Source organism: Orbicella franksi, chromosome 9, assembly GCF_964199315.1.
Source record: "Orbicella franksi chromosome 9, jaOrbFran1.1, whole genome shotgun sequence".
NCBI classification, from domain to species: Eukaryota; Metazoa; Cnidaria; class Anthozoa; order Scleractinia; family Merulinidae; genus Orbicella; species Orbicella franksi.
Window position 1 is genome coordinate 5,873,389 of NC_138153.1, and position 21,995 is coordinate 5,895,383.

A 21,995-nucleotide genomic window follows, 5' to 3' on the forward strand; every position below is an offset into this window, starting at 1 on the left:
AAATAATTTAGTTCTTTATCGGGGGTTTTAGTAATAGAAATTGAAACTCAAACGTGACACTGTAAGCTAAGATAATGGTTTAGTTAGCATATGTTGGACCAGCATGACGATTAAGTTTCTGCAAGGAAAATGGTGCCTAGTCTAAAAACATCAGGGTGATCATGGTCTAGTATTGGGTAAGGGTTTCATTGCCCCAGCGGTACACGTCATACCTCTACCAAAAGATTTACAGAGAATGTCCCCCTTACCGGGACCTTCATCGTGTCCAGGGTCTCCTTTCCTCCCGCCCCCTGGAGTAGAAGAGAGACCCTGGGAACGAGGTCGCCGAGATATCTTATAACGCACATACTTTTGATACCAGCGAAATACCTCTGGGAAGATCCTTTCTGTATGGAGCCTTGTTCCTGAGTCCTTCTAGTTCCCTTCCTAGCCTGGTCCTGTCAAATGAACGTGCTCGCTTGATTCGCTTTATATACTAATCTTTATAGCTTTTTACCCAAGAAATAACTGCCCTAAAAGGTCCTAAAACCACTGGTTTTCACTGTCAGTTTTAGACCACATTTAATAGGGGAGAAAATTTATGAAGACTGACAAACGTCTTTTGTTGTATGTTTTTGTTCCCTTTCCTGGCCTAGCCTGCGACACAAACATTCTTCATCACCGTTAAACTATATCGAGGACTTTGTGACACGAGCGTCTGACTGTACTGCGGGCTATTTTTGGCTTTGACCTCGCAAAAACATAATAGATGTTTCCTTTTGTCTAAGGAACTAACCAATAGGAACGGTTCACGTATAGTCTATTAGGGAAAACAAAAGATTGCGCACGAGCATGGAGCCTCCAACATCAATCTTAACATTTTGCTTGCTACTTTGAAGTTTTCAGGGCTGCTTAAACCATTTTCTTCTATTGACTACGTTCAAACCGACATGGCCGGTCTGCATGTCTGCATTGGATTTCTTTACAAAAAACAAGATAGACCAGCTATTACTACATTGTACATGCAACAGAGGGATATTTTTCGGAATAGCACATGGCAGTCCTCTACCAATTTTTTTTCTCATACCTTCACGCATTTTCCACAGAATTCTTGACGATCGTGACAAACCGGATCTGCGTTAGCCGTGTGGCCTGGCCTCGGCTGGGGAATCCCCGAAAATACGACTCCCCTGGGCGCCAGATCCGTTCAGAAGTGAGTTACGTCGATCCGACTAAGTTATAACATAAAACGCAACTCATCGTTTAAACCAGGAATAGGCGTCGTTTTACTTGATTTGGTACGTGTTACCATTTACTAAGATATTCCTTGGTCTTGAGAGACATATTGTCAGACGGTCTGGACAGAAAGCGGAAAACATCATAAGAGGAATATTGTCCTTGAGAAACGAGCCGAATACGTCATAAAGTGGTTTACCAAAGTAGCACCTGAAAAGTACTTCAGTTCTCTCGTGCTTTGCTTGAACCTCTTCAAAGAAAATAACTTCCATTCAAAAATGGGACAACGAGTTCAACACTCAGCAAACTTCACTTCGACGAAGTCGCGCCCCAAAGCTGTCTCGGTGGTCACTGCCACGATGAAAGGCTGTTTGGTTTCAGTGAGCTTCGCTATGCTGGTGAGTACAGAAGTCACAGTCATTTACAGTATATCATTTCTAATGAAGATAGAGACAGTATTAAAAAATAGTTTCACTATTTGTTTTCGTTCTGAAACATTGTGAGGAGTTAATTACAGTGCTTGCTTATTTATGCTGAGTCATTATTTTGAGGCGGGTGAACCTTCGTGTTCGCTTGCTTAAGTTTTGAAAACTGACAAACAGGTTTTTGGTTGTTCATGTTTTCATAATCTTTCCCTCTAGAGAGAAATATACTTTAATGTTGGATCTTTAGTCCACATCTGTCTTATAATATTTAAGTTTACGTTCTATGCGCGACACGTTCCGGAGCAACAAACGTTCGGCGATTAATTTACATTTTCATCTTTGGATGTCATATCTACGCTGGCTGGAACAACCAGTAGCTTTTTTTTTCTCGGTTACGTGCAAATTAGTTGGTTAAAATGGCATAATCTGTGAATTTTCGATTTACTATTCTGCACACGATGGTGACCCTTCGTTTTTCACTTTCGATTTTTTGGTTCAAAAAATGTGCATTACGTGTCATGAGAAACTGAGATTATCACTTACTGTATTGAACGTGGAAGATTCATCACATTATACGTCTATGTACGGGCTAAATGGAAATGAAAGAGGTTAGATAGGTTCTTCGCTAAAGTCTGGCTGAACAAGACTTAAATGCATACACAAGATCACATGACAGAAATAAGCTGTGTCTCGTGATATGAGACAAAACGTTAATTTTTGCTTCAATGTCTATTTTTTTCCCGCGTGATATGATTTTCTACTATTATTTATGAAGACAAGCGACCTTATTAGGTTTATAAAGTGATATCTGCGGCTGCTTGCCCGAAATTTTGGGCAAAAACAACGACGAATGCGTCGCGACACAGGGCTAAAATCGTATTATGACATCAGCCAAAAAAGTATGTCGATCGATGACCTAATTCGTCACATGCCCAGACACAAGGCGGATCTTGTCTGACTAGTCTGACCTACTAAACAAACTTGTTTGTCTGACTAAGCATTATGAATTTACTGTCTTTTAATTTATCTCACTCTTGGCAGCAACGTATAGACTACGGGTAGTTTCTCTTTCGCTCAGCCCGTCCTGCGTGACGTGAAAGAAAACCGCGAGGAAAAAAAATGGCCGCGCGAAATCTTGGGGGCGAAATTTCGCGCGGCCATTTTTTTTCTCGCGGTTTTCTTTCGCGTCACGCCGGACGGACTGAGCGAAAGAGGCACTACTCGTAGTCTACGTTGCTGCGAAGAGAAACATTGCGTGACGGTTTCGGTTGCGTTATCATCTTGGATAATGAGATATGCCAGATATTTTCCGCCAAATTAAATACAACTTTTTTTATAACGTTTTTCTTATAAAGAATTTACCAAATTTGGACTAAAACAACGACTTTGATCCAAACCAAGGCTTACCGAACTAGAACGAGGGCCCACTAAAAACCTGTGGAAAATTCAAAGCATCTTCACAACAAACCGAATGACGTTGAGACGAAACTGGTTTAAAATTGTCTCTGAAAATGATCTAGTTACAAAAGTACTGTCAACGCTTTCTGACTAATGATCTTGAATGTGGCTTAGTAGTCTATATTACGCAAGCCCATGTACACAAGGTTACTCGATGGAATGGCGAACGATCCCTGGGAGAGGAGGGGGGAGTTTCTTCCATATATGGACTATATGGGTACAGTAATAGCCCACGTATAAGAACCCGGATTTTAAGAACCTGTTAGGCTAAAATTTTCATTTTAAGCCTCCTCCACATAAGAACCTATTAAGGCTGGGTGGGGTTGCTGTAAAAGTGTATAGGTAGAAACTGCTGAGTTAAGATCGTCATCTATTCAAAAGTAACTTGACATAACTTTTTTTTTCTTTCAAGCTCATTGCTTGAACTTTTTATGAATTTGGTATCAACATCAGTTTCTTTGTTATGTTTTGTTAAGGACATATACTGTACCTGCACTGAACTACCTATAGGCATTGCTCTATGGTACAAATAAATGATTTATGCTGTATTATGAGATGATATTTATGATATATATAGTATATTCAGATGAAATTCATATGAAAATATAAGAACCTATTTTAAGAACCTTGGTAGCCTAAATTTGCTTTAAGTACCATTTATATAACAACCTATTTAGGCTAAATTGAAAAATTCACGCTCTTATACGTGGGCTATTACTGTATGTGCTGCGGGATAGAGCAGGGTGTTTGAAGTTCTGGATCCTTAAATAGGGTATCATTTTTGCCCCTGTTGGCATTTTTGTTCCCGGTGTGATCCTTTGAAAGGGTACCTTAATTGTGTCGGCTAAAATTGCAGTGCATAAATGCCCAGCTAAACGAAAAGTAAATGAACTGTTAAAACTGAACTATTCGTAAACTTCCAATGTTACAGAAACGAAATAAAGTTGAACCGTCCACGCCATTCTTGGTTTTTGTTTTTCTCTTCAATAAATTATGTCTGTATGTGCCGCTCAGCGGGTTGTGATTTCATGCAGGTCTTCTGTCTCATATTCTAGACGTCTCTTAGAAATGGGCATAAAGTTTCGAACGCACGACAAACTTTGCTTTGTGTTCAGGTTTTTGCAAGTCCACGAAAAAAGAACTAACTTTCAAAAACGAGTTTATGAAGTAAGTTATTTTCTACTCTAAATCTGGCATATTTCTAGAATAGAGTATAATTTTGAGACTTTTTGCAGTCTCCCTAAATAGGCCCTTGACACTTAAGCCATCACGTGACTTATTTTGTTTTATAATATTATGGGCTATAACTTAAAGAGTGCCAGAGATGGAAAAAGCACGAAATGTTATGACGGTTTGAATTTTCAAAAATTTAAGAAGATTCGTATGAAAAAAGTTGTTGGAGAGCAAGACCTTGTCCGCAACATAACCTCTAACTAAACTTTCCTAAAACTCCAACTGTTAAATAAGACTTAATCTTAAATACCAGAGACGTGGGCCTCAAACTTGGCCATTATACTATTTCGATATTTTCTTTCCATTTCTGGCATTTTTAAGTTATGGCCCATAATATAAAAATCTTTTTGCTCAAATTTTGTCACGTGATCCCGGCTGCAAAGTGTTTATCTAGGTTGTAAATTTGTAGACTTGGACCAGGTTGTTCAAAGCCCGATTAGATAGTCCAGGTGATCTTAGTTTTGTAACTTTTCGGTGAGGTTTTCTGTTTATATTAATTGTCCTTCAGTTTTGAGCTTGAGTTATCTCACACAATACAAATTAAAGGAAGTGAAAAACATTTAAACAAGAACAAATTATGCTTCGGTTAACTTTTAATCCTGGGTTAGCGTTAACCAGCAATCGAACAACCCAGCGCTGGGTGGCACACTGACACATGTACTCACACGTCGTACCCGGAATCTCCACGCCGCCTAGTGCTTAGTCAGCAGTCACCTTCATAGCTGTTAGTCTGGTAACCAGTCTACTGTGAAGGTGACTATGGTTAATATGACACGTACTACATATAATTTCTCTCTCCGATTCCAACTTTAGTTTGCTTAGTTGGTTGTCTTTGTTGGGAACATATATCTACCAACCTGGCGACTCTTTTTCTTTAACAGGTTTGTCATGTCGGAGCAAACTTCTTTCCCTGCAACCCAGAACAGATCCATTGGAATACTACGGTGGGAAAGAGACCGAAATGTTTTGACTGTCCTGATTGTCTCCCAGGGACAGAGCCTTCAGTCCCGTGTGGGACCTCAGTAAACTACTGGCCAGACATTCACTGTGTTTCGTGCAAACTTGGCAAAACGTACTCTGACAAATATGACACATCGCAATGCAAGGCATGTACAATATGTACTAGAGGAAGAGCAGTTAAAAATAACTGCACCTTAACTACAAATACTAAATGTGACAGCAAATGTGGGCCCGGATTTTATACTGTTCGTTTGATATCTGGCTGTTTCCCTTGCACGCAATGTTGCGGCGATGGAAAGGATGAGTTTGCAGCGGAATGTGCGAATAACAAGAAGAAGTGTAAAGTGCGGCCTACGCCATGCATCCATGTTGATACAACGCCTTCGAAGCCAGCCAATCGTAATTACAGCTCTTCTAAGCCAACCAAGCGTAATTACAGCACTTCTAATACCTCAACAACAGTTCAGACAGCAGGTGACAGAACAACAATGACGGTAAATGAAGAAGAGAACTCGTTGTTCGGAGGAGTCAGCATCTCGATCACGCCAACTTCGGCTTTGGATAACGGAGTGCTAAAAGACGCGAGAGTCGAGTCTGGAAAGCAAGATGGAATAAGTATAGTTGTGATCCTCTTGATCATAGCTGCAGCATTATGTGTGGTTTTGTCCATCTCAGTGATCGTAAAAAGATTCATACCAGTAAGATATATGCTACGATCTTCCAGGGAGCAGGATTCAAATAATGAAGGCTGTAACATTTCCCAAGGAGGAACACCACCTCTTCCCCATTCATCGGCGCGGTCTAGTCAGGATTCTGCAACACCTTTGCTTAATCGATCAGAGTCACCTCAACCGAATGGATCTGCAACACCTCAGCATATGGTATCTACTCCACTACACACCAATGAAGCTGTATCATCTCAGCGGAATGAATCTGAATCGCCCGAGCCCAATAAATCTACCACAGTTCATTCCAGTGATTCTTATTCACCTCAGGCAAGAGAATATGAACCACCCCAACCCAATATATCTAGATCTGTCTCGCCTCAGACTAGTGAATCTGTATCATCTCAACCCGATGGATCTGCATCAACTCACCCCAATCAATCAGCAGCAGCAGCCGCCCAGTCCAATCGACCTGCTCAAGAACAAGTCAAATCGAATCCAGGTGAGGTATTGTCGATAAAAAGCCAGCATGGCTATTAAAGATTATATAATAACCCAAGTTATTCTCGCATTTTGATTGGTTCTCGCCTATGATCTATTAGAGGACAGACGCACGATTGACGTCATCATTACAAAGTTTTTCCCTCTGTGTTTTAAAATGGCGGAAAGTTTTGAGAATTTAGATAATTTAGATACGTGACTGGGCAAAAGATAAGGTACAAAAAAGTCGGGCATTGAAAAGAAACGAGAAGCATAGTCTAGCAGGAAGGAGAAAGATAAGGCCGTTTCTTTTTTAGAAAATGACTCAGAAAAAATACTCGGCAGTCGAGCGAGACTAAACCAAACACAAAATTGGTTTTGGTAAGCCGCGAACCACGGCTTTATTTCGAATTTAACAAACCCAATAAATTATTAATTAATTAACCCAATAATACTTGACTTTTCAGCATGTTCTTTAAAGTGCCTATGAAGTAAAAAATAATTGCTGCTTATTTGAAAGGCCCTTCAAAGTTAAGAAGAATGACGTTTTCCTTTTGCGAATATCTTTTTTTCGTTTACATATTTACATTTTTGTATTATGCAAATGAGGAAAGTGATGATGTCATAGGTGGTTCCACTAAAACAGCACAACACTCAATCGAGTATAACTCTAGAAATATTAAGGCACTGTTCTTTAAACTTGGCATCAGAAATGTACATCACAAACGAAACATAATGAAACCCGTCGTGCCGTTGCCATGACAACAGTTATGCCGCTGGTTCTGTTTCAATTAAGACTAAAATTCCCGGATTTTATCTTAAACGAGGATCATCCACTCCCGCCAATGTAATGGGAAGTGTTAAGACAATATAAGAACCATGCGTGTTCCGAGCAAGACCCTCTGTCCCATTTTTAAAGGTTGCAAATAGGGAAATTTGTTTTTTCACAGAAAGAGACTGAAGCCAAGAGTGTTGCCATGGCAACAACATAGTAGGTGTCATTCTGTTTCTTTTGTGATGTACATTGCTGGTGCCAAGTTTGAAGAACACTGCTTTAACATTTATAGAGTTATTCAAAAAGTGATCATCACCTTCATTATCGCCCTTACCTTCACCCTGAACGGTCACCAACAAACACCGTCACCACCAACCTGACCATCATCAACAATAACACTATTAAATTACCGTTACTTCCATCTCAGGTGGTACAACCTTTGAAGCATTTTCCAGTGTTTGAACGGATGTGTAAAGACCTTAACAGCAAAAGGCCTGGTGACTGGCCTTTTGCTGTGCGTATTTTAATACTGAAAGGCATTGATAAGTGCATTAAAGGCATTTGAACGATTGGTTTCGCATGAGGATTTCATCCAAGTTTAGTTATCTGGTGTGCAGAAATACAATCTATAAGTATTTTAAAGCGAGATTAACTGCTGTGAAACTTACCTTAAGACATTAAGCACAGTAAGCTGCACTGTGTAATTTGTAGACGCCATTTTTTCACGGAATCTAATGAGATTTGTTTGGGCAAGATAGTATCACTCGTCAAACGCGTTTGTTTGTTTGTTCTTGATAGATTCTAAACCATTAAGTAGCTTACTGGAGAAGGAATCTGACCTGCAAAAGATCTGTGAGTGTTTGGATACAAACATGGCAGGGGTTGGTCACTACCGAGCAGTTGCTCTGTACTATGGATCTAGTCATTGCCAGATAGTCTCGGTCTTCGAAAAGCACTGGGGAGGACCATCCAGAGCCTTAATAGAATCCCTTAAAGCTAAGAAACCAGAACTTACAGTGGCAGAGTTTGCCTCTGTGGTGAGAAAAGAGGCTAACAGGAACGACGTCGTTAAACTGCTAGAAGAATACAACTTAAAATAGAACATAAATCTCCTTGTATAAAATGAATTTGTAGAGTCATTTTAGATGCTTTTTCATCTTTAACAGTATTAAAATACTTTTATAGGAAATGTAAAGGTGCAAATAAGATCACGTAGTATGTCGATAAGTCCAAGATGAGGTCTTCAGTACAGGAGGAGATAGTCAGTGGTGAGAAGTGATCTGAACGGATTAGTTGACGCTAAACGTTAGAGGGAAAGGAATTTCTGAATGCAGGTCTAGTGTCACAAACTGGAAAAACTCTAGACTGCACTGACTCCGAGTATGGCCTTCCTAAATTCCTCAGTTTAGCCATACACATTCTATCTTCAAGTCGGCAGGATCTTGAGGGTATCTGACAGAAACGGTTCGCTGTTATTATATCATTCGTTATTTTTCGTTATTAAAAACATTCCTTTTGTAATCCTTTTATTGATTTATTTTATTTTTTATAGAGCTATTTTTGTTCAATTTGTATTTAAGTGTGAATCGAAAGGAAGTCTCTCTAAAACAAATATTTAAAAAAAAAAACTGAAAGACAGACAACATAAACAGAAAACTGGACCGAAAAGTTTTATTGTAAGATGTATGTACTGTGTTGTGAGGAACAAGTATTGTATTGTAAAAGTTACTGTAATTAAGTAATGTAAAGGTAAGATAAGCAGTGTCGATAAAAAATCGAATAAGATCAAAATTTAAAAAAATGCAAAAGATAAACACAAAAAGTGAAGAATAACAACAACAACAACAAAAACAATTCAAAACAAGAAACAGTAAACGAAACTGGTCAATGTCGGTGAAATAGGATGTTAATTATAATTATCAGAGATGTCTCACATTGTAAATGTTTTTAACACCATCGAAACCGTCCTATGGATAAAAATAACGTTTGCCTTTTGTGGGTTAATTTTCACAACTTTTAACCCTCTGTGAAAAGATTCGAATTGTTATTTTTTTCTGTCCAATTTTGGATATTTTCCAGTTCGCAGGCGTTATTTGTTATTTGTATCGTCACCCAATGCTTTTCCCTAAGCCACGGCTACCATGGAGACCAGCTTTTGGTTTGAGAAAGCTCTTTATGTTAAAATTTGGCCTTTTAAAGATAGCTAACTTGACTGATATTTTACTTTAGGACCGTTAATCAGTTAGTAGGCTCGGGCTGGGCCCTTGTGACTGACACACCATGTAACTCTGAAACATAGAAATCGAAAAAAAAAGAAAACGATTCTGAATCAGTAATTGCCTATCTTGCTATAATTGTTCTTCCGGTAAAATAAATCGCTTTATGGCAATAAAAGATCGACGGTAAACAAAGTGTCTACGGCTGATAATTTTGGGGAATAAATAGAGATAAAAACGCATAGGAAACTGTCCAATTACAATTCAGTTGTAATCTATTAATTTGTCATGTTCCTTATTCAAACCGTCATTATTATTTTTTAAAAAAAGGAAAAGTGACGAAATTTCTTGTTATTAATTTAATAACAATACACTTGAAAAAAATTACTCGATTCTGATTGGCTAAGAGCGTGCAGTTTAAGTGTAACACCAGTGCAAAAAGTGTAACACCAGCGGAAATTACGAGATTACCAGACCCCTTCAGAACGGTAAACGAATATCAGCCAAACAGCCAAATATTTTCGAACACCCGCAGCTCAACAATCACCCGAACCCTTGCGAAGATTACCAAAGATTACCCGTAAATTACTGAAAATTTTCCAACATTATCGGACGTTTTCCGAATAGTTTCAATTATTAGTGTACAGCAAAGACCCTAATTAGTCTATTTTCGAGCGTGTTATTAACAAGTAATCATATGACTATTCTCGTGCAATAACAGAGCACCTGTGAATTTTTCGAATACTACAATCTGCACTCACCCTATGGGTATGTGCAATTTTGTTAGCCCTTGAAAGATTTACTCGTGCTTATTCATTCCAAATTGCGTCGAAATCATGTGATTATCTGATACATATGTTTAGCCACTACAATGGACAAAGATTATCTTACCCCTTTTTTTAATTGTAGTTATTTGTGGATCATTTTTGTCCAACGCTTTACCCTGGTCGATCGATCGATGTCTTGAAAGTTAATGCATCAATAAAAAACAACTCCCTGAACCGGAAGCAGTAAATTAGCATTTGTGCATTATTCGGAGTATATGCAACCTATTTGCACACTTAATAAAATTGTTTCTGCTAAAAGTCCAATTCCAAACCTTTTGTGGCTAGCGCATTTTCTGTTCGAAATGAAGCTTTTTACCTGCGAGCACAAACCCGTGACACATGAAAGCAAATTTTTGACAGAGTTTTGTGAAAGACGATTTGCAAATCTCCGTAATAACTGACCTTCATAGCTAAACTACAACCTGCGAGCAAGCTCTTCACATGGCAACTTCTCTTTCTCCTTTTGTACTTTCTTTCCCCACGAAGAGCCTGCTCGCAGGCTAAAAATTTCTTCCTCCAAAGGGACATAACATTGCAGCCACGTTACTGATAGTTTATAGATCCCGACGATAATTTATACGGAATGTGTGGACAATTGGCTTTATGCTTTGATTGTTTTGTCACGCATTCAGGTACGTTCTGTTTACAAGCTTATAGAGGTAGCTTCATAGAAATATTTTATAACAATAAAATACTTCAAGTCACAAGGAAATTAATATATTTGGGGTCTGGCGGTTCTCAGGCAGGTTTGTGCTGTTAAACTCAGGATTAAAGGGCGTTCGACGAAGCTTACGCTAAAACCGGTAATGCTACCTTCTAATTGTTTTGTAAAAGCGCCATATTTTGAACAAAGGCTATCCCTGTGGTTGACCTTTGTAGAAATTGAGGACATTTAAACCGTAGGATGCAATACAATTCTCACTTTGTACAACTACATTTTTCTGTGTGGCACTTCTCACAGATGCTGATATCCTAGTCTTATCCTCGCTAAATGCCTACTAATTCGACTCGGATTTCTCTTTAGTAAGTGCTCTAATATCTCATCGAGCTAATGGTCTTGAGCGGTTGATATATTCAGCAGACAATGATGAAGCATAGTTTACAAGCATTTGCGATTTCGTGCATATATTTCGAACTGTGGTTGTTTCAATGAAATCCATGTCACTCTCAGTCGATTGAATCTACTTAAAAATTGTTCGTGTCCAAGATAGCTTGTGAAATTTTTGTGAAGTTTGTCTCCTTCTCTTAAGACTAAGCAGTATTCTCCTGGCACCATGTTTCATCGATTAGGCGGTATATGTTAGGGATTGTTCATAGTCTGTTATGGGGGGAGACAACTGTGACAGAAAGAAACAGTGAGCGTGCTCCCTTGCTTCATAACATTTTAGATTACTAGTGCCCCAGGTCAAATTTTTGATAAATCTCAGTTTAAAAATAAAGTTGTCTGTTATTGTTAATAATTGTCTTAGATTTGCATGAGTGACATTTACCTCTGTCACGTGATCGAATCAATTTTCGCTGGTTCAATTGGCTTATAAAATTAAAACAACAATTAGTCAAAGTTACTTTTCAAATACTAGTGTCAACTTTAAAAACCGTAATGCCAATAAAATATAACATGTTAAAGCATTAATTATAGCTCATAACAAAATGGATTTAAATTACATGTCTTACATGACGAATTTTCGTGGTCAGCGCAACAGATAGTACTTATTTTTATGAACGAAATCCATCGAAATTACAACCGAAGATTAGAACTTTCTCCAGCTTCGCTGCTGTCTTGAAGATTCACATCCGCAATCATAGGAATCCCAGTGCGCTCACCGCCTGACGCACAAGGTGTTTTGTACGTGATACTAATGTAATGAACTAAAGGTATTAGCGTTGCATGTTATGGTCGAGACATCACATAAAGCTCATATTTGTGACCGGGTCCTTTTTATTCTCTTCCCATTCTGGCACTGTTAAACGAACGTGCTCACCTGACACCTTGATATTGACTAATAAATTTTATTATTTCACCTTATTTATGGCCTCTTTGACGCTACCATAACTCGCTCCAGTAGGAAAGTGTCGGACGTGTCGTGACATTAGCGTTGTCATAAAAATAGTGTCGACGTGTATGTTATGATTTTGTGTGACGGAGGAATATTTTTAGAAGAGCACACGTATTCCTCAACTAATTTATTTTACCATGGGAAAATACCGATTTCCCGCCTACGACTTGATGACTAATGCATTCTTTGCATTGCTTCACGTTTTTCCGCTAGACGTGGGGAATCCCCGGCGTGAGCGACGCCAGTGTTAGTTTATGTTATCAGCTGTTAAATTAAAACAAGGCATAAGTTCGATGTTACTTTACAAGGTAAGTGGTACTATCTACAACGATATTGTTGTGTTGTAACTTATTGTTAGAGTGTCTTGGGATCGAAAGCGGAAGAAGTTAGAAGAGGAACAATGTTCACTACAGAGACATGCCCAGTTGTCATATAGTCGTATAGTGTTTCATAAAAGGCGAATGTCGGCACTTGAAGGAACTCAGTTCAACCGGTAACATCTCAGAAGTTCTTCACTGTAACCTCGTGTTTTGTCCGATTCTCATCAAAGGAAATAATCGCCATTCCAAAATGGGACAAAGAGTTCAACACTCAGCAAGCTGCATGTTGAAGAAATCTTGCTCCAAGGCTATCTTCACTGCCACGATGAAAAGCTGTTTGACTTTAATGATCTTCGTTATTTTGGTGAGTACAGAAGTTACAGTCATTTATATTATTTCCAGTGATGATAATAACAGTATTACAAAGTCGCTTCACCCTTTTCTTTTCATTCTGGGATTAATATGAAATTGTGAAGATTTAGTTGATTGCTTGCTTAATATGCACAGTCATCATGTTGGGGAGGCTTACGGCCTTCCTGTTCGCTTGCCACTTAAATTTTAAAACTTGATAAAGAGGTCTTCAGTTTGGCTGTTCACTCGCAAAGAAATTCTCATCTCCCTTCGATCAGGAGAGAGATATTCTTAACTGAATGCTGAATTTTCGTAGTCTACATCTCTCAGGTAGATCAACCATACAGGTCACTTTACCAACTAACGAACGCTCGGCAGTATTTTACATCCAAAGTTAAAAAGTGCAAAGACACCCACGCATTGCACTTTTTAACTTTGGATGTCATATCTACGTTGACTGGACCAGACAGTACTCTATCTCCCTCGGTTGTATGCAAATTAGCTGGTTAAAATGGCATAATCTGTCGATTTTCGATTTGGGCTGTTCTGCATATTAATGGCGACCTTTCGTTGTTCACTTTCGATTCCAGTTTCCTCTTCAAAAAATATGGTTTGATATGTAATGAGAAACTAACCTTGTGATTCATACTTGCTAGATTCATTGTGGAAGACTGATCAAAGTATACGTCTACGTGCAGGCTGCATAGAAGTGTAAAGAAGTAAAATAAGTTCATTGCTTCAATACGTGTAAGCCTTTAACGGCAACACAAGATCACATGACAGATATAAGCTGTACTCGTAATGTGAGACAAAACACTATTATTTGCTTCAATGTCTATTTTTTTCGCGAGTGGAATGTTCTACTATTATTTAGGAAGACAAGCGATCTTTTTAGGTTTATTAAGTGATATCTGCAGCTGTTTATCCGAAATCTTGGGCAGAAACAATGACGATTCAGAGGTAAAATCGCATCAGGACATCAGCGAAAAATTACATCGATGACCTAACTCGGCGACAATGCCACATGCTGATCACGAGACTCAGGAATCCAAGGTGATCTAGTCTGCTATTGGCAGAGAAAGCTCTTTGACAAGGTCGTCAAACTTGTTTCGTCGACTACGAATTACGAATTTATTGTTTTTTTTTTCTCACACTTCACAGAAACGAAACATTACGTGACTGGGTCTCGGTTGCATCACCATCCTGAATAATGCGATATATAAACGCATGTAGATTTTGCGTAATCCTAAAACGAATACTCCGAGCTTGGACTAAAACTAAGACCCACTGAACTAGAACAACGACCCAGTAAAATCGAAAGCGATTGATTGTCTCCCAAAATGATCTTTAGTTACAAAAGTACTGTCAACGCTTTGTGACCAATGACCCCTCATATGCTCCCTCCCTTTCAACAGATTCAGCAGTCTGTATTGCGCAAGATTACTCGATGGATTTCATTCGCCCTCTCGCATAGTTCTTTTCTATGCCCACTGGTGATGACAGAGATGTTGTTCTCATTCGATCGATAAGTTCGAGTTTGAGAGACCTATTGTAGAGTCCATTCGGTTATGGAAATGAAGGTACCAACATACAGAGAACTTCACATTGTAGCTATTCAGTCACCAAACTCTCAAGATAACTATGCTGATACATGTGCCACTCAACGGTGTCGAGATTTCAGGACTTCTAACTCATATTCGAGACGTCTCGTTGAAAGGGGGTTTAATATTTCGAACACAAGAAAACTTTGCTTTTTGTGCATGTGTTTTTGGCAAGTTCATTAGCAAGGAATTAACTTTTTAAAAACGTGCTTCTGATATCTACAAAATTTCTATTTAAAAACTGGCGTATTTCAAGTGCAGGTATAGTTTTGAATACAAAGTCTCCGTGAAATGGGGTGTAAAGCACCTAACACCCATCCCCGCCTTCCAGGGCTTAGTCAGCAGTCTCCTTCGAGTTTCCTACGCAGCCGTGAATCTAGTAACCAGTTCACTGTGAAAATACAACCTTAATGCATGGATAATAAGACAGGCACAACTTATAGATAATTTCCCTCAGTCTTCAGTTCTAACTGTAGTTTGCTCAACTTATTGTGTTTGTTGGAATCATACATATCTACTCACCTGGCGACCAAAATGACACATTTTCTTTACTGACAGGTTTGTCGTGTTGGAGCAAACTTTCCCTGCAGACCTGAACAGATCCATTGGAATACTACAGTGGGAAAGAGACCGAAATGTTTTGACTGTCCTGACTGTCTCCCAGGGACAGAGCCTTCAGTCCCGTGTGGGACCTCAGTAAACTACTGGCCAGACATTCACTGTGTTTCGTGCAAACTTGGCAAAACGTACTCTGACAAATATGACACATCGCAATGCAAGGCATGTACAATATGTTCTGATGGAAAAGCAGTTAAAAATAACTGCAACTTAACTACAAATACTAAATGTGACAGCAAATGTGGGCCCGGATTTTATACCGTTCTTTTGATATCTGGCTGTTTCCCTTGCACGCAATGTTGCGGCGATGGAAAGGATGAGTTTGCAGCGGAATGTGCGAATAACAAGAAGAAGTGTAAAGTGCGGCCTACGCCATGCACCCGTGTTCAGACAACGCCTTCGAAGCCAACCACGCGTAATTACAGCACTTCTAAAACCTCACCAACAGTTCAGACAGCACGTGACAGAACAACAACGACGGTAAATGAAGAAGAGAAATCGGTGTCCGGAGAGTCCAGGATCTCGATCACGCCAACTTCGACTTTGGATAACGAAGTGCTAAGAAGTGAAAAAGTTGAGTCTGGAAAAGAAGATGGAATAAACATAGTTGTGATCCTGTTGATCATAGCTGCAGCATTATGTGTGGTTTTGTTCATCACGATGATCGTAAAAAGAGTCATGCCAGTAGGAGATATGTTACGACCATCCAGGGAGCAGGATTCAAATAATGAAGGCTGTAACATTTCCCAAGGAGGAACACCACCTCTACCCCATTCGTCGGCACGGTCTAGTCAGGATTCTGAAACACCTTTGCTTAATCGATCAGAGTCACCTCAACCAAACGGATCTACATTACCTCAGCATATGGTATCTACTCCACTACACACCAATGAAGCTGTATTATCTCAGCCGAATGAATCTGAATCGCCCAAACCCAATAGATCTGCCTCGCCTCATTCCAGGGATTCTTTATCACCTCAAGCAAGAGAATATGAACCACCCCAACCCAATATATCCAGATCTGTCTCGCCCCAGACTAGTGAATCTGTATCATCTCAACCCGATAGATCTGCATCAACTCACCCCAATCAATTGGCAGCAGCAGCGGCCCAGTCCAATCGATCTGCTCAAGAACAAGGCAAATCAAATCCAGGTAAGTAATTGTCGATAAAAAGCCAGCGTGGCTATCAAAGATTCATACTGAAGTACGATCAGGCTCATAGCTTGCATTAAACAATAAAGTTGATTTACCTCTGGTGACAAAGGCAAAAAAGTGAAAACATAGTTTGGAGGTTTGATGATTGAAAATTAATAGTGGGGTGAAAGAAAGAGAAAAGCTGCCCCTGAAGTTTTCGTTGAATCATTAATTTCAATTTAAAAAAAAAACAATATAATTTTCCACCTCTCTCCGATTGAGGCGTTCACTTCAAATTATCTGGTCGCCACATGTATCACTGCTACAACCATCACCATGCACTTCCAAACCCACGAACACCAACTGATCCGCGGGCACAAAAACCAGATCATCATTTTCACATCGCCCTTACCCTCACCCTCAGCCGCCAACGCAACTCCGTCACCAGCAACATGAGTAACATGAACATCATCAACAATAACATTAATAAATTACCACTACTTCCATTTTTAGGTGATGTTACCCTTGAAGAGCTCGAGGAAAAGCACTTTCCAGTGTTTGAACGGATGTGTAAAGACCTTAACAGCAAAAGGCCTGGTGAATGGTGGGACTTCGAGCGCTTAGCTTCCTGTTACGATAAGATTTCGCTCACAGATCGCAACTCCTTGAAAAACGAGTTTCAGAACGGTGGCGGAATTCCCTCTGACGTCTTAATGAGTCATATAAAGACTAAATACCCAGATCATACCGTTCGTCATCTTGTTAGGAATCTGCAAAGAATCGGAAGGGATGACATAGCACAAAGATTAATTCCATACACTGTGAGAAAACCTTCGTCCACTCAAGGGTACTAATGGATTGATCTGGGAAGGGAGTTCTGTACAGTAAATTACGTCCAAGCACCTGGAATGAAAGTTTTAAAGCCAGAAATAAAATATGTTTGTTCAGGTCATAAACAATTTTCCTACAGAGGAAATAAGGAGGAGAATGGTTCTCTGATGCATTATTAGTTTCTTCGAATAACTGTTTTTGGAAATCTATACGAAGACAATGATTATTTTAAGAGAGACGTCTCATTAGTTAAAATTGTCAGTTACTTACTACCACAGCTCGTCGCATAATCCGCGTTTTTCTTTTTGTGGGTGTATCTCCTCATCTATTCATTCACTGGTCAAGGACTTCAATTGCTTTTTTTCCTGTTTCTTTTTTGGCTAGTCTCCAGTTCGCAACCGTTATTTGCGTTGTCACATAACGCTTCTCCCTACGGCTGCGAAGGACACTAGTTTTTGGCTTGAGAACGTTCTTATTTTAAAAATTGTCCTTTTAGAGTTAAGGAGTTAAAATAAATTTTTATTATAGGACTGGGGCATTTGCATGTCTGCTTGTATTGTAAAATATAATAGAACCTGGAGGCAGGGCTCCAAGAAGGAAATTTAAATGCTGAGGGCAAGCGAAATAAATAAAATAGGAAATGAAAATAATTAATGAGCAGGGGAAAGACGATGATTCAGTCAAGAAGCATATGTAACAAATTAAAATACCATATCATTTTATTCTCACCGGGGCCCGCACGAACAAGCACCCTAATTTTATATTCGACGGGCCCAGTTGTTTCTGGTTGTCTAATGTTATGCCACTGTACTTTGTCTTCTCGTAAATTGCTGGAGACCGGTCTCACGGATCGGCGACCTTCCCTCCTCCCCCAACGATAACTTTCACGCCCGCATACTTAGAGCACTTGTTCCCTTTTACCCCCGGGCTAACCTCGTTTCCCATAACTTAACAATGCCCGGAGTGATTAAGAGTAAGGGCCCCGGTGGGAATTAGTTACTGCTTTCATTGCGGTCATATTGGTGTTTCCAAAGAACAGAATTATATTTTCTCTTAATTTAGAGAACACCATCATGGTCGTCGTGACGTCATGTGAAAACCCCGGGATTTTTCTTTAGTGGAACCTCTATTTAACGAACCTCTATATAGCGAAGTCCTCGATGTAACGAACGATTTTCCTGGCCCCACTAAAAGTAAAATATATGGAAAAGAACCTCAATACAATCAATCTCGTTATAGCGAACATATTTTGGCAGCTCCTTGGCCCTTCGTTATATCGGGAGGTTCCACTATATCTTGTTATTTTGAAAAGAGTGCAACTAGTACTTATCATGGCTTCAAATATATATGGCGCTCCTATGTCAAAGAATTTTCATAAAATTTGATTTCTAGCTAGAAAAAGATTTCTCTAACATATGTGAGAAATCATTACGTGGATTAGCGGGAAACTGGGCAGTTGCGTTTATTTCGAATGGAACGGTAAATGGAAAGATCCGTTTTGTCTCCCCGAACAGAAATTTTCTCGGGAAAAGGTGATTTCTTGAAAGGTAAGCCAAAATTCCCAAACGGACTTTCCGAATGGAAAATGTACGTTCTATTTGTTAGTTTTACTAGTTCCTGGCCTTTTGGCTTGGATCGCCTTTGCTCCTATCTTCCGGGAAAAAGTCGTGAAAATGGAACGAGCGCATCTCCGTGGAAATTTCCATTTGGGATTTGACACGTCCCATTTAATACAACTGTTGACCATCCGGTTTTTCCGAGGAAATGGCACTGAAACAACCACAGACATCCAAAAAAAAGCGGGCCAACTTTAGTGACCTCTAATCTTGTCATGTCTTCTGCCTAAAGATAACATACCTTACCTTGGTTCGTTCACATGATCTTATCAGAATATTTTATTATGCGTACATGTGATCATTTCTTAGGATCTGCTTCGATAAGTTTTATTAGAATTATAGAGTTATCTTTTTATAATTTTAAATTATTAGAATCGTAGAATTGTTAGAATTGTAGAATTATCATATTTTTACTGTACATATTTCTGTTTTTAGTGTAAACACGACCCCACAAGCAAATCTATTGCTTTAAACCGAATCGTGTGTAAGTAAAGGACTGTTGATTGTTTTTGTTCGGTATGCACTTCCTATTTTACTAGCTACCCGGCTCTCTGCTTCCGAAAACGTATTTGTAAAGACAATCTGAATGTGTGACACATAAACATACAAAAATTAGTGACCTCTTGAACTTGTCATGTCTTCTGCATAAAATTACATACCTTGGTTCGTTCACATGATCTTAGTAGCATATTTTATTACGCGTATACGTGAATATTTATTTCGGTATGCACTTCTTAGTTGTTTTGTGCGTGCTTTTAATGAAGATGGTTTAGTTTAAAAGTACTTTAGAATTGGAAAACAACCGCGTGAAGTGGGTTTTAGAACTTTCGGGGACTTCATTTTAATATCACTTGAGACATCCTGCGGCGGATCGCGGTAAGTCCACGCTCATTGTATTCCACAAAGTCTTTAATTGTTGTGTAGTATAGCATGTACGCAATTTTCTCTTCCAGGAGGCAATCTCCTCAGTACTCTGAGGTAAAGCAAGTTAATTTTCTTACTTGAATTCCAGCACTGCTTGAGAAAAACCTGACATTAAATTTTTGATCAAGCATCTCGAAAAGTACCGAGTAAAGTGTTTTCCTTTACAGCGTGTTTGGTCTGCACCGTCTAATCTTGATCGAAAGAATCGTGCAGTATGCACACGAATTGTTGAACGGATTGCACATAGAAACATTGGGATATTTTAGACATCAATCTATTTACCGGAAATCACGAAATTCAACACGAGCCATGCGTAAAACTTTGAGTATGTTGTTTCCTGTTTACTTCTCTGATTACATCTGGTAGTTAGTCAATATTTGAACTCTTTTTAACCGCGCGGCCATGGGCCGAGCGCGGTTCTAGGTTTACCCGTGGTTTATTATTAACCGCGCGGCCATGGGCCGAGCCCGGTTCTAGGTTTACCCGTGGTTTATTATTTTTTTTTGTATTTTTTTTGTCGGTGACCAGACGCAGACCTCCGCTCGGCCAAACTTTGAGTCACGCAACGTGTGATGTTTTTCCGCCAGAAGCTGTTAAAACATAAACACACGAACAATTTTACGGATATTGTTTTCTTTTTTGTGGGTAAAATATATTTTCTTTTCGCTTTATCAAAGCGTTGGATTTAAAGGGAATAATAAATACGCTGAAAAAAGGTATTACGTCAGCCATGGAATGCGCTGACGTTGCAGCTTTCACTTTCGCTACGTGACAAATAAGATCGTGTTTACTTTGAAAGTTTATTTCGGCAGAAGCGACGGTGATTAATTTATTTGTAATTTTGCGAGTATTTCTTGCGGTTTTAGGCAAATGAAGTAAATCCTTTGACTGTTTCATCGCAGCGAGTTCATAGATCGGAAAGAAAATTAAATGTTTGGAAGCCAAGCAAAGAACGTGTCAGAACGTGCAAAGATTACGTCATTGATAGGGAAATAACCACCGTACTAAAGATAGCCGTAGATAACGCAATTCTTGAATTATGTGACTCGTGTGACATCTTTGCTAACCCTTAACTCAAGGGAAAAAAACAGTTAAATTTAATCGTGACTTTAAAGAAAGAAAGCGGTTTGTAATAGTGTTCGTATCTTCATGCCCATACATATCCCGAAGAAAGTTCCAGATTAAGACTATTACGTCATCGGAGATGTCACAACGGCTACGACTGATGGTGCGATAATAGAGTTTATGTTGATCAAGTGCTGTGATGTCTACAGTAATCAATGAATCATCAAAGATTGCTTTGGAATATGCACTGCGTTGCGACTGTAGTACTAAGAAAACAGTTAAATTTTAAAAGCGCGGTTATAAGATCTAACAGATCTTCTTGTTTTTTTTTTTTTTGTCGGTGACCAGACGCAGACCTCCGCTCGGCCAAACTTTGAGTCACGCAACGTGTGATGTTTTTCCGCCAGAAGCTGTTAAAACATAAATGCACGGACAATTTTACGGATATTGTTTTCTTTTTTGTAGGTAAAATATATTTTCTTTTTTTTTTTTATCAAAGCGTTGGATTTAAAGGGAATAATAAATACGCTGAAAAAAGGTATTACGTCAGCCATGGAATGCGCTGACGTTGCAGCTTTCACTTTCGCTACGTGACAAATAAGATCGTGTTTACTTTGCAGGTTTATTTCGGCAGAAGCGACGGTCATTAATTTATTTGTAATTTTGCCAGTATTTCTTGCGGTTTTAGGCAAATGAAGTAAATCCTTTGACTGTTTCATCGCAGCGAGTTCATAGATCGGAAGGAAAATTAAATATTTGCAAGCCAAGCAAAGAACGTGTCAGAACGTGCAAAGATTACGTCATTGATAGGGAAATAACCACCGTACTAAAGATAGCCGTAGATAACGCAATTCTTGAATTATGTGACTCGTGTGACATCTTTGCTAACCCTTAACTCAAGGGAAAAAAACAGTTAAATTTAATCGTGACTTTAAAGAAAGAAAGCGGTTTGTAATAGTGTTCATCATATCTTCATGCCCATACATATCCCGAAGAAAGTTCCAGATTAAGACTATTACGTCATCGGAGATGTCACAACGGCTACGACTGATGGTGCGATAATAGAGTTTGTGCTGATCAAGTGCTGTGATGTCTACAGTAATCAATGAATCATCAAAGATTGCTTTGGAATATGCACTGCGTTGCGACTGTGGTACTAAGAAAACAGTTAAATTTTAAAAGCGCGGTTATAAGATCTAACAGATCTTCTTGTTGTGTCTAGT

The 21,995-nt window shown here is 39.1% G+C and overlaps 3 protein-coding genes across 5 annotated transcripts in view; all 3 read left to right on the plus strand.

Moving 5' to 3' along the window:
- The first annotated feature begins 1,493 nt into the window (after nucleotides 1–1,493).
- Nucleotides 1,494–9,473, plus strand: LOC145496467 (uncharacterized). The gene is made up of 3 exons (XM_081476135.1): nucleotides 1,494–1,613; nucleotides 5,213–6,458; nucleotides 8,010–9,473. The coding sequence occupies exons 1-3, from the start codon at nucleotides 1,494–1,496 to the stop codon at nucleotides 8,309–8,311; spliced, it is 1,668 nt and encodes a 555-aa protein (XP_081332261.1). The 3' UTR covers nucleotides 8,312–9,473.
- Nucleotides 9,474–12,556: 3,083 nt separating this feature from the next.
- Nucleotides 12,557–17,797, plus strand: LOC145497593 (uncharacterized). Of its 3 annotated transcripts, XM_081477413.1 has the most exons (4): nucleotides 12,558–12,619; nucleotides 12,862–12,995; nucleotides 15,142–16,354; nucleotides 16,850–17,797. In XM_081477413.1, the coding sequence occupies exons 2-4, from the start codon at nucleotides 12,882–12,884 to the stop codon at nucleotides 17,188–17,190; spliced, it is 1,668 nt and encodes a 555-aa protein (XP_081333539.1). In that variant the 5' UTR covers nucleotides 12,558–12,619; nucleotides 12,862–12,881; the 3' UTR covers nucleotides 17,191–17,797. The 3 variants fall into 3 exon arrangements, with proteins under 3 accessions (XP_081333538.1, XP_081333539.1, XP_081333540.1); XM_081477412.1 differs by having other exon boundaries at nucleotides 12,557–12,995; XM_081477414.1 differs by lacking the exon at nucleotides 12,558–12,619 and having other exon boundaries at nucleotides 12,903–14,562; nucleotides 16,850–17,796.
- Nucleotides 17,798–19,643: 1,846 nt separating this feature from the next.
- Nucleotides 19,644–21,995, plus strand: part of LOC145496460 (uncharacterized) — a 76,325-nt gene continuing 73,973 nt past the window's right edge. Inside the window, exon 1 of the mRNA XM_081476126.1 lies at nucleotides 19,644–19,659. The gene's annotated coding sequence lies outside the window, so the exon portion shown is untranslated. The remainder of the gene's footprint in view (nucleotides 19,660–21,995) is intronic.